General features: G+C 41.5%; 1 protein-coding gene across 1 annotated transcript in view; it reads right to left on the bottom strand.

The window, feature by feature from the left end:
* Positions 1–13,143, bottom strand: part of SORL1 (sortilin related receptor 1) — a 5,131,225-nt gene that overhangs the window by 2,571,238 nt on the left and 2,546,844 nt on the right. Inside the window, exon 21 of the mRNA XM_044081038.1 lies at positions 2,629–2,767. Within this exon, the coding sequence (XP_043936973.1) occupies positions 2,629–2,767 (139 nt within the window). The remainder of the gene's footprint in view (positions 1–2,628; positions 2,768–13,143) is intronic.

Below are 13,143 nucleotides of genomic sequence, written 5' to 3'. Positions count from 1 at the left end.
AATGCCCCTGCAGGAAGGAAGAGTTTTCCTTACCATGAAATATCCTCTGTGCATGATAGAAAGAACTCAGGAGTCTTGGGTGATCAGTTTCCAAGCAAGAAGAAATGGGGAAAGACATAAGGATAATGGGGTCTGGCTGCAAAGTGGTTGGTAGTCACAGACTTCCTGGCTTGCTCAGAAAAGGCTGCTTCTGAACAGGAGTAGTAGAAGTCATCTTGGCATTGTAATATTTTCTGGCCTTTTTTTACCCCTGGATGAAGGAGGTCTGGATTGTTTCCTAACAAAGGGAGTTTTAGAAGGGTAGTTTCTTTGAAATTTTGAAACTGGGGACACAAATATATGTTTAAGATCGTGGAGGTCCTTACCTTTCTCTTGCAAGGACTTAAAATGTTCTGCAGCTGCAGGTCCAAACAAGGTCTTAGCATCTAATGCAGCGTCTATCATGTTTGCCTTGATAGCATCTGGAAGTGGCTGGCGCCTCAGCCAAGAGTACCTCCTCAAGACACAGCCAGATACAACAGCTCTGGAAGATGCTTCAACTGCATCATAGCTGCATTTAATGGACTGACATGTCACTTGAGAACAGGATCCCAAAATAGAAGAAAGCTGTGACAATGTCTGAGTCAGGAAGCTCAGAAATGAGCAGAGTGGCTTGAGAAAGGTGGGTTAAGGAATATTTGGTCATATGCATTTGGTAGTTTATAGCCCTAAAGACAAGAGTGGCTGAAGTATACACTTTTTCCTCCCAACCTTACCATAACTTTACTCTCATCAGACAGGAGAAGGGAAGTTGAAGGTAAAAGCTTAGAGGGCTTATCAGCAGCCCCTGAGACTGCAGCTGGATCTGCAGAAGGGCACTTAAATAAACACTGCAGTCTTATGGCACTTTGTAAAATCTATCTGGCCTTTTAGAGGCAGGAGGTTGTGAGTCTGAAAACTTAGAAGCAGAGGAGAAAGCATCCATAAAAGCTGGTATCACTGAAGGTACTGCAGATGGGGAAGGGGGATCCATCTGTAGCAGATCATAGTATCTTTTTTTCACCTCAGAAACCTGACAGCAATCCCACTTAAAAAATTCTCTCATCTTCACAATAGTCTCACCAAAGGTAATCTCCTCCTCAGGAGATTCTGTACCATTTGATTCCACCTCTTGGGAAGCATACCCCAATGGAGAGGAATTCTGGGCAGAATATGCCAGTGACTCATCACTAGAGGAATTATCTTCATCTGAGGAATCCTCTATCCTATTTTTTTTTAGCAGAACCTGGACAAAGGGAAGGAGAAGGGACAGAGACCCCTGTACACTGCTTAAGGTCATAAAGGCATTAAACAGCCCTTGAGAAAAGGCTTGCCAAAATGCAGAATGCTCCTGAGAAGAAGCAGCATGCTTTGTTTTCTGTTTTTTCTTTAGTGGAACATCCAAATAGTGATAGGTCAAGAGACCGGCGTAGGAACCTTTTCACTTACAAGTATTTGCAGTAATCCGCAAGGACCTTCAAAGACTATGAGCTTGGGTTCCCCATGTATGTCCATGGTGGATGTCTGTATTTCCCCCAAGGATGTGATAGAAGGATCCTCTGCAGCCTTCACCACCTTTCTCCGGACAGGTTTCCAGCCAACATCAGCCTCGTCAGACACATCCAGAACTGGTGGAGCAACAGAGACCTCAGGCCTAGATTTCTTGGCCTTTTTTAAAACAGGCACAAGCTAAACACTTAAGGCATTGGTTCTCTTAAGTATAAATTAAGAGAAGCGAGATAGTTGTAAAGGGCCTTAGGAACAAAGGCTTTGCAAATAGCAGAGGAGGTATGGTTGTGGCTAGTGCTGAAACAAAAAAGGCAGAGGTTGTGGAAATCCTTATGTGGATTTGCCTTCCACACTGGCACTTGCCCTCCCTAGATGACATGTAACCTCAGCAAGACAACAGTAGCACAAAAAAAAAAGAAAAGAAAAGAAAAGAAAAAACCCAACGGGGCACGTATCTGACTTGGAATCAGCAATTTCACTGTTGAACAAACGACCAGAGAAAAAGTTCATACTGGTGGCAGAAATGTTCCTGGGATGGCATAAGCTGATGTCTACTTTATACCTGACGTTGGGCAGGGATCTATGTGCAACGTTGCACATACCTCACAGTAGTTTTAGGCATTTGGGACAGCCTAAGGAAGACTTTCCCATGTTATGAATACTGCAACATATGAACAGAAAGACATAATATTACAGAAACTGAATCCAAGCACTGACATTCTTAAACAGGTTATGTAAATACTTTGTGAGGGCATGAAAACATATGAAATGTCACATACTACTCGTCAATAAATAAAATGCAAATAGTCTACTACAAAGGAAAAGGAAACTATGATATGCCTATACATCTCTCAGTAAAATAAAATTTTTATAGCCTAAGGGGGTCTAACAACAAAGACATACGCAAATCACCCTTAAACTACAACAATTTGGCAAAATCAGCAATGGATAATTCCTTAATACCTACAACACAAGAGCTGTCATTTCAGGTACATTTAAGAGCAGCATTGTTAAATCATCGGCTAATCTTCTGGACATTAATGACCAATTACTGTTCCCACAAAATGTATTACATTATACAAATCAGCACTCTCATGTTACCTTCTGTTTTTCCTTTGTAGAAAATTTTCATATCTAATACGCCATTCAAGCTTTCCACTATAGCTTCGACATTGTCCCCGCTGTATTTGGAGGCCCTGAAAATAGCCTTCTTTGACCAATCATCCCAGTAAACATCATGCTAAAAATGAAAACAAAACAGTTACTATGTTAAACTGCATAGTGTAAACAGGCATGTTAGTTTTATTTAACAAATTAAAATGGAATAACACATTTACAGAGAGAAATGTGCTTCATCTTCTATCAGCTTATGTCCTAAGAATGTAAGCTAGAAGGACCCTTCTTGACACTGTACACGAATAAGAACATCTGAAATGTAAGCCTTCAAGTGCAAACTGATCTGCCTGGTATGTTTACATGCACTTAATTGTTACACAGCATAGAAATGCAGAAGTGTATGCACTAGACGTAGTATTTCTCTTTAAACATCTAACCTGTGAAATGACTCGAAAACGGTACTTGCTAGTTAAAATTAAATGAAAATTAAAAATAAATCTCTTGATTTTTTTTTTGCATAGACACCCAGTTACTCTGCATGTCTTTATTATAAACCCTTTTCTTAAACAAGAATGTCACAATGCTGACATCAACTTCACTATCCGTGTAAAAAGTATCCAAGTTACAACAGCCCAGAAATGACTGTTGAAACTTGAGAATACAAAACAGGGTTATGCATTAACAAATCCTACTAAAATGTCCTGAACTACACACTTGCCTAATTTATCTCCATATTGCACAACAGTTTACCCAAATAAAAAGCATCTTCTCTCAGAAAGTGACTCTGTACTGAGGACATGTCAACTTTGGCAAGTTAGCATAAAAAAGTAAGTGAAAGGCTAAGGCAATGCAAGTCTTCTTGACAAAGAAATGTCTTCTCTTCTGAAGAGAAAATATGTAATAAACATCATCTTGAAAGGGGATATTTATATCTGGACTGCGAATAACAAAGTGCCAGCTAAAGTCAGAAAACTCAAACAAGGAGTAGACACCCCAGAGTTGTAAAACAGAAAAGCACAAAAAAATGGTCCACAAAATCTAACTTGCAAGCAAAAATGGGAACAAAATATAATGTAGTAACAAATTAGACAACTGAAAACATTCAAGACAAACAATATGCTATAGCAAAGTATTTAGGTTTGTTAAGTAAATAAAAAAGCAGACTGATAACTATTGTAGCAACAATGACAGCCTGTTTATTTTTTAAATGTATTTATTTAACATTTGTTTACTGGAAAGTCCAAGTGGGACAGAGCCCATTTTCTGCAGAGGTCCAGGGAGAAACACTCCAGACGCATGTCTTTGGAATGTTAATGTTCTTAATGAGCTTAATGCAAATGTCTGTTACTTTGCAAATAAGAAATCACCAAGTCATGTCAGTCAGACAATTAAAGGGTTATACTTTCAGAGTGAAAAAGCTGGCATAAAATGCCCAAAGAATATACATAATTACAGCAAGCTCAGCACCGCTTAACAAACTTGTGGTTTGCAGATGGTAACAAACAATAGGGGAGCAAAAAAACAGCTCAAAGGCCAGCAAGAGGCATACAAACATTTTAAAAGGATACAGCGATCTGTTGGCACATAAGTATGGTGCTCAACTCCGCTGACACACAAAGATCTGAGTAGCAGCCTAAACATCAGTGGACTGCCTAAGAACAGGGACTGACTAGACTGGCCTGCTTGCCTCTCCCTGGAAGGTAGGAAAGAGTGCGCCATGTACAGGCCTTCAACAAATCACTGCTGGAAATGGGGAGGTGAAAACCTTAAATAAGGACAGATTATGTCACCAGAATGAGTGACTGATATTTCCAAGCTGCACTCATTACATGTTCATACCTTGGACACTGAGTCATTAAGATTAAAAAGAAAAAAGTCACTTGCCCTTCCCCATTAATGAAAGACATGATTTCTCTCTCAGACTGACCAGTACAACATCAAGTAGTCAAGGGGGAAATGTTAGAAGATAAGAGCAGTAAAAAGGTATACGCACATTTTAAGGGCAGAGACATAAAACTCACCCCCCCCCCCCCAATTCCTAGACATGTGGTTTAAAACATTTTGACAGCTTAATAAGAGCTCCAAACAAAGTAACAAAGGTTAAAATGTATGTAAAGACAAAATAAAAAGTAAAGAAATAGTACAAAACATCCCTACCTATACTAGCAATTGCTAGAAAATGTATTACAAGAAAAGTACAGTTTTGTACCTACCATAAATGTAGATGTCCGAACTGGATAGCATCTGCAGTCATAACAAGTGGGTTGTCCTGTCGTCAGGCAGCCCTGCAGTCGGCCGGATTCCAAAGTCCGGGTCCGGCTTCGGCTGATGTCGCACTCCTCCCGACGTCATCTCTGTTGGTCTTCGGGTATAAAAGCATCAGCCGACGCCATTTTCCTCAGTGTTTCTTGCCCCAGATGCCAGTAGCCCTCTTGCAGGCTAAAAATTTGGATAGATGCCAATGTTTCCAAATAGATAGAGGTAAACACAGCAATAAGCATATATGTACAAACAAATACACCATAAAAGACTCCCCCCCCAAAAGCTAGCTATTAGGAGGGTAAACACCCTAGGAGTACCACAGAGGGGAAGGAGGGAGGGTAATCCTGACTGCAGATGCTATCCAGTTCGGACATCTACATTTATGGTAGGTACAAAACTGTACTATGTCCTTCATGGATGCATCTGCAGTCATAACAAGTGGGTAGAATACCATAGCCAACTAGGGGAGGAGGAAAAAAGTAGATTATGGTGTGTTTAGGATCCCTTGCAGTACAGCAGTGGCAAACCCTGCTCGGGATCTGGAATAAAGAGGCAAATTATAATGCTTGGCAAATGTATGCACGGAGGTCCAAGTAGCCGCCTCAATAATGTCTTTGGTTGCCACTCCTCGTAAGAAGGCTGTGGTAGTGGCTATTGCCCTTGTAGAATGAGGTCTTATGTTCTGTGGAATTGGTTTTCCATGGAAGGAGTAACAGTATCGTATGCAATTTCCTATCCATTTGGAGATTGTCTGTTTGGAAATAGCTTTTCCTTCCCTTCCTGTTGCATAGGCTACAAAGAGTTGGTCAGTCTTTCTGCTATTTTTGTTCTGTCCAAGTAGTAGCGTAGCTGTCTATGTACATCCAAGGTATGCAGTATTCTTTCCCTCTGTTTTGTGGGTTGGGAAAGAAGGTAGGTAGGTGGATTGCCTGGTTTAAAGACACTCTGGATACCACCTTGGGCATAAATGTAGGATTAGTCCTCAAGGACACTCTATCTTGGTGGAAGATTAGGAAGGGTTGCATTGCCATTAAGGCCTGTAGTTCTGAAACCCTCCTTGCTGAAGTAATTGCCAGTAGGAAAGCAGTTTTCCATGACAGGTGTTGTAGGTCTGCTGTTGCTGCTGGTTCAAAGGGTGATAGTGTCAACTTTTCTAGCACAAAGTTTAAATCCCAAGCTGGTAATGGTGGTTTCCTTGGAGGTTTTACATTCTTGATTCCTCTGAGGAACTGCCTGAGCAAAGGGTGCGAAAAAACAGGTGGATCAAAGCTGTATTCTGCTGAAATAGCTGATGCATGTATCTTGATGGAGGAGTAGGACAGGCCTGAATGAAGAAGTTCGGCCAGATACTCCAGAATGTTAGGCATATCTATGTTTGACACATCTTTTCCTCTTTCCGTACTCCAAATGACAAACCTTTTCCATTTTCCAGCATAGTTCCTTCTTGTTGAAGGTCTGCGTGCTTCAAGAATAATGTCCTTAACTCTTTGGGAAAGTTCTGGATTAGCTGCTGCTATGTGATGTTCCATGCAGTCAGTTGCAGCGTTTTTAGGTTTGGATGTATGATGCTGTAGTTGTTCTGAGTTAACATCAAAGGCATCAGTGGTATTGGCCACATATTGTTCGAGACATGCTCTTCAGTAGTGGGTACCAGTGTTGTCTTGGCCAGTTTGGAGCTATCAGGATTATCCTTGGACGTTCTTCCCTTATTTTTAGCAGTACCTTGTGTATCAAAGGAAGAGGTGGGAATGCATATGTTGTTAGGCCTTTCCAGTTGAAGGAGAGTGAGTCCACTTTCCATGCTAGTGGGTGGAATGTCCTTGTGCAGAATTTTTTGAGCTGGTAATTGAGAGGTGATGCAAATAGGTCTATCTGTGGCATTCCCCATTTCTTCGAGATGGTCTTGAAGATGTCCGGGTGCAGCTTCCATTCGTGGGCATCCGAAGTGGTTCTGCTTAATATGTCTGCCAGAGTATTGTCTTTCCCTGGTACAAATATTGCCTGTAACTGAATGTTGTAGCTGAGTGCCAGGGTCCACAGCTCCAAGGTCATTCTGCATAGGGGTATGAATGAGTGCCTCCCTGTTTGTTGATGTACCACATGACTGTGGTGTTGTCTGTCCTTATCATCAACTGGCCCTCTTTGAGAAATGGTTTGAACTTTTGGATTGCCAGTTTTACTGCCAGCATTTCTTTTAGATTGATGTGCAGGTGAAGTTGATCCTGTGTCCACAATCCTTGCACGCATTTGTCCAGCATGTGGGCCCCCATCCTAGGTCTGAAGCGTCTGTTGTGATGGTCTGGCTTGGTTGACATCTGCGAAAGGGTAGGCCTGGGTTTGACTGGCATGCCTGAGCCCACCATAGGAACTCCTGTTTTAAGCATGGAATTAGTGGGATTTCTGTTTCTAGACTGTGTCTGTGTTGGGACCATAAATTCTTTAGGTACCACTGCAGTTTCCTCATATGTAGTCTGGCAAATGGGACCAAGATTATGCATGATGCCATGAAGCCCAAGGCCTGTAGAACTTTTCTTGCTGTTAACTTGTTCAGTTTTGTTAGTGCCAAGAAGTAAAGAGGAAGTTCTTTTTGTTTTTCTGTAGTCAGGAATGCCATTTGTTGTACTGTGTCCAATTCCGCGCCCAAGAAAGTCCTTGTTTGGGATGGTATCAGTCTTGACTTTTGTAAATTGACTGTGTATCCCAGTCCTTGTAGCAAGTAAATGACCCTTTGTAAATCTGTTGTCAGCTTGCTTTTGTTGTCCCCTTGTAGCAGGCAGTCGTCCAGGTATGGGTAAATTTGAATTCCTGTAGTCTGCAATGGGCGATTACTGATGCCAGGCATTTTGTGAATACTCTGGGCGCAGTAGATAAGCCAAAGGGCAATGCTGAGAATTGATAGTGCTCTGATCCTGCAAGAAATCTGAGGTATCTTCTGCAGATTGGTCGAATGGGGACGTGCAGGTATGCCTCCTTGAGATCTAGAGTTACCAGCCAAGACTCCTTGCCCAGCATGGGAAGAAGTTGCTGTAGGGTCAGCATTTTGAATTTTGGGACAATGATGTATGTATTTAAGGTGGACAGGTCGAGAATTGGTCTCCAACTTTTTCCTTTCTTGGAACTAGGAATAGTCTGGAGTAGAACCCTTTCCTTGTTCTGCTGTTGGCACTCTTTCCACAGCTCTCATGTTTGCTAACTCCATTATCTGGCGTAGAGCCTCTGTTTTTTGATTTGGAGGTAGATTTGGCATTCCTCTTTTGACTGGTAAAGTGTGGAAGTGAAACCGGTAACCTTGATCTATGGTTTGTAAAATCCACTTGTCTTTTGTTATGTAGTGCCAGTTCTTTGAAAATAAGGTTAACTTTCCGCCTAGAGGGGCTGCTATTTGTTCCCTGGTAGGCGGATTTAGGATTAAGTCACTGCGGTTGTGCTGATGTAGTGGCAGTGGCTGTGTCAGTGCCTCTGTTGTTACCTTGCCACTGTCGTCCTCTGTAGGCACCTCCTCTGGATTGGTTTCTGCCTCTGGAACGTCTATTTCTACCCCTTTGAAATTTTGTGGAGTCAGGAAAGGACCAATTCTTGGCAGGCCAGTTCCTGCTAAACCTTGGCGGTTGAACCTGCAAGAAATCTTTAACAGTTTGAACAGATTTTGCCTTTTCTTCCATTTTCTTCATAACCTGCTGGGCAGGTGTACCAAACAGACTTGTCTTGTCCATAGGAGCATCTAGCAACTTAGCTTTAACATGATCCGGTAAAGCTTGTTCCTTTAGCCATGCATGCCTTCTTATCACTGTGCCTGTCATGGCTGATCTAAATGAAGCCTCCAGTGCATCATAGCCACATTTTAAGGAATGGTTGCTAACCTGTTGTATGTTATTTACCATCTCTAATACATATTTCTTATCAAGAGATTCATCAGTGGTTAGTTTTTAGTTAACTGATCAAGCATAAACTCTTGGTATTGTATCATGTGAAACTGACAGTTTAAAGCTCTAGCTGAGAGAGTAGCTGAAGTGTAGACCTTTTACCCCATCTGTCTAGTGACCTTGCTTCCCTTTCAGAAGGAATAGGGTTTTAGCTGTGGTCGCTACTGCCTTGGGACCCTGGGATATAGTTTCTGGGTCTGCAAGTGGGGCCTTGTAAAGGTGGTGATGGGTATCTGGCACCCTGTAAAATCTGTCTGGTTTGGCAGGGGCTGGGGGTAAAGAATCTGGAGCGGAGCAAACATCATTGAAAGCATCATCCACCACAGAGAGAACAGGAGGTATAGCTAAGGGCCTGTGCTGTGGGAGGTGCAGAAAGGTCCTAAGTCTTTTCTGGAGTCTGAAAAATCCTGTTGCTGCCATTGGAACTGTTCTCGCATGGCATGCAAGGTTTCCCCAAAGGAGAATTCTTCTGGTGGGGAAGCAGCTGGAATGGATTCTTCAGCATCCGAATTTTCAAAATTGGAGAAGGGAGCCTCAGGCTGATCAGTTATGTCTGATTCATCAGCAGAATCATCAGTAGAAACTGGCTCAGGGGCTCTGCCCTAGGTCTCTTCTCAGGGGGCTGAGAGGCCCTGTCTGGGTGAGGTTGAGATCCTCTAATTAAGGAAATTAAATCTTCTGCCAAAGAAAGCATTTGAGAACTAGAAGAGGGCCTGGATGTGGGGGGTTTAACAGGCACTGATTTAGTAGTCTTGGCTGCTTTAGCCCTGGCGAAGGCCTTAATGGACATGGCAGCTGGAGGCCTAGCAGCACCACGTGCTGGGGTAGAGACATCCAAGGGGATGGTGTCTGATAAGTCAACCACCGTAGTGGGTAAAATTTCTGAGGTCGACTCAAGAGTTGTAGCAGGAGCCTCAGTTGTTAGAATAGGTTCAGCTGTACTTTGAGCAGTTTTCTCGGTTTCGGCCGAAACCGAGACACTCATGATTTGCTTTACCGTGGTTTCGGCGAAACCGCGGACCGCGAGTGTCGGTCTTTATCTTTGCGTTTTTTGGGGGTAGTCGGAGGATCCGACGGCATAATGTACGCAAAATCAGTACCGAAAAACTGTTCTGCAAACTCCGACCGACGCCTAAGCGTTGTCGGTTAAAGAAGCACAGGCCGAACAGGCTGCTACGTCGTGGGCTGGGCCTAAACAAGGCAGACAGTATGAGTGGAAATCTTTATGAGGTATTTGTTTCCCACAGGTTAAACAATTGTTAACTTTTTCTGACATCGGCTGAGGCAAGAAAGAGTCCCCAACGGGGTACTTAGCTTTAGAAGTCTTCGAAGTAGTATTCGGTAGAAGTAATCTCTGGATCCGACCGACCGGCACTTGCGAACAGCTTCTGCTTCGGGCGCCACGCGGCAAGAAAGACTGAGGAAAATGGCGTCGGCTGATGCTTTTATACCCGAAGACCAACAGAGATGACGTCAGGAGGAGTGCGACATCAGCCGAAGCCGGACCCGGACTTTGGAATCCGGCCGACTGCAGGGCTGCCTGACGACAGGACAACCCACTTGTTATGACTGCAGATGCATCCATGAAGGACATATGGAAAACTTCATCTGAACCCAACTTTCAAGAATTTATGAGTCTACTAGAAGAAACAATACATATGGAAACTTAGGTAAAAGAAACAAGAATCTTCCCTAATAAATGGATCAACAATCCTTGGAAGAAAGTTTTTTCTCTCATTGAGACTTTAAAGATCTCCACATCTTCTTAGTACTTGGAGAAATTACACTGATTTTTTTTTTTGCTATGTGTAACTACCTCTCTCTAACTCTAAGTTATTCTCATTTTTTTCATATAGGCCATATGTACATATTGTATATAGTTTGTCTTTTGTTTCATTTGTATTCTAGTAGAAATTATGTTTTGTCTTTTTGAAAAATCAATAAAATATTTGGAAAAATATATATATATATACATTTCTTATGGTTTGCTCTTGATGGCAATTTGTTTCACCCTCAAAAGTGATTAGAAATTCTGAACAGTATTTTCACCAATCTTGCAAATCAAAACTCTGAAGAGGTGGTTATGCTTCCAGTACTCCAAACAAATACATCACTTAGCTGACACTAATGCCAAAGTCAACCTTTTTCTGGTATATTCAGCAATACTACTTACTATATCTAATTATCAAAGAGGTGCTAAGGAAGAAGGGTATGTACATACATCATGCTGTTTGTAAAATACAGGAAGTGTTATCACACTACTCAGATACTTGTAAGCCTGCTCACCAGAAGTGATATAAATTAGCTCAACTATAATTACAATGCCAACAAGTATTATTTATTTATTTATTTATTTATTTATATTTGTTGACCGGGAGTGTCCGACTGGAAGTAGGTCCATTTTCAGCGGAGGCCCGGGGAGAAAAGCTCCACAGTTAAAACAAACAGACAGTAGTTACATTGGATTACATAGCAATTAACAATTTACATAGCAATTACTTACAACATATTTACAGATGAAGAACACAGTACATCAGTAGACAACTAGAATCCTTATCTGTGAAGTACATAACAGACATTAACAAATGTTACAAGAAGTTGTTCCTGCTGTATAAGTACTGGCTTATGAGTATCTGAGCTTGCGATAATCAAGGTAGTTAGTGAAGTGGAAAGAAAGGTAGTGTTTGGATGGGGTGGGTGATATTAGAGTGGGAGTTGCAAGGGAATAGCCAGCATATTTTAGGTGCGCTTTTAGTAAAGTTTTGAAGTGGGTGCATGATGGTATGGAGGTAATTGTAGGTGGGCGGGAGTTACATAATTTGGCTATGGTACAAGAGAATAGTGCTTCACCAGCAGAGTTATTGGCTTTAGTGATCTGCAAGTGATTTTTGTTTCTGGATCTTGGTGGTCTGGTGGTGCGATAAGGTTGGAGTAGATTCTGGAGGGATGGGACATTTAGTGGATGGTTTACTAGTTTGTGGGCGAGTGAGAGTTGATACCATTGAAGGAGGTGAAGGAGTTCAAGCCAGCCCAGTTCAGCAAGTGAGAGACAGTGGTGACTACAGTAGGATGCCCCGGTGGCGAATTTGGCGATTTTGTTTTAGCAGGTCTCTAGCTTGCTTAGATCGCATTGCCTTAGGTTGGTATATATTGGAGAGGCATAAAGTAGGGTGGAGATAAGGTGGGAATTTGCTATTGAAATCTTTGCTGCTTTGGTGAGAAGTTGCTTATTTCTGTATAGCGCTCCTAGTTTTTTGTGGACTTTTTTTATGGTCATGGATATGTGAATGTCAAATTTTAGTTTATTGTCTATTTCCACTCCTAGCAATTTGGTGTGTTTAGTTGGGTATATAGTGGTGTTGTCTTTTGCTGTGATGTTAAAGTGAGAATTGTTTTGAGTATGTTTGGTGGGTTGTAAGATGAGTAGTTTAGTTTTGTTTGGGTTGAGTATTAACTGGGCATCTGATAACCAAGTTTCAACAGAGGAAAAGGCTTCCTGTGTGACTTTTTGCAGTTTGGGTAGGGACTGGGCTGAGCAGATGATGGTTGAGTCATCTGCGTATTGTATGTGTGCCATGTTTGGTGGCAGAGGCTAGATTATTGGTGAAAACAGAGAAGAGTAGGGGTCCAAGGATGGATCCTTGGGGGACCCCTATTTCCATACATTGCAAAGCTTTAAAACTATCACACACACCAAGTTCTGCATACATACGAAGAATTAAAACAATGTATACAGCTATTCTTTCCAAGTCGTCAGTATTAAATAGTAAAACAATTAACTTTTATGTTATACTGACATAACCCTATGCTTTAATATTAACTGCTACAGAACATATAAAAATATAACCTGTGCAACTGAGCATGCAATTGCTTATAAACAGAGCTGAGATAAAATTTGTCTGCTAATTTCATGACCAGTAATATTGCGTCCTACCAGTATTAATAATAGGATCACTTGGAAAAAATGTTAAACCTGACACACAAGTAATTCTGAATGTTTGTAATAACACCTGAATGTCCTTGTACTAGTCACAAAAAGATATCTATTTTCAACTTAAATGAAAATAAGCCCATTTTATAACAGCATTGTGTTCACAAAACAAATTTATATATGACTGCACAAATCATTTTTACTCTACTGACTGGAAACCAAGTTTATAAAAGTCTGAATCAAAACAGATTTCCTCCAATTCTGGCATTTTCAGTCCAACAAAATTAATGTCAATAACCAATACTTTCTCAGGATCCAAGGGAACCTCCACCCCCTATAAAACTAGTAAAATTTCTCTTCAACTAATTCACCCATGAATAATAA

The sequence above is a fragment of the Protopterus annectens genome, chromosome 8.part0 (assembly GCF_019279795.1).
Source record: "Protopterus annectens isolate FY-2018-M chromosome 8.part0, PAN1.0, whole genome shotgun sequence".
Lineage (NCBI taxonomy): Eukaryota > Metazoa > Chordata > Ceratodontiformes > Protopteridae > Protopterus > Protopterus annectens.
The sequence above is the reverse complement of the archived record's forward strand: the minus strand, read 5'-3'. Positions and strand labels throughout refer to the sequence as shown.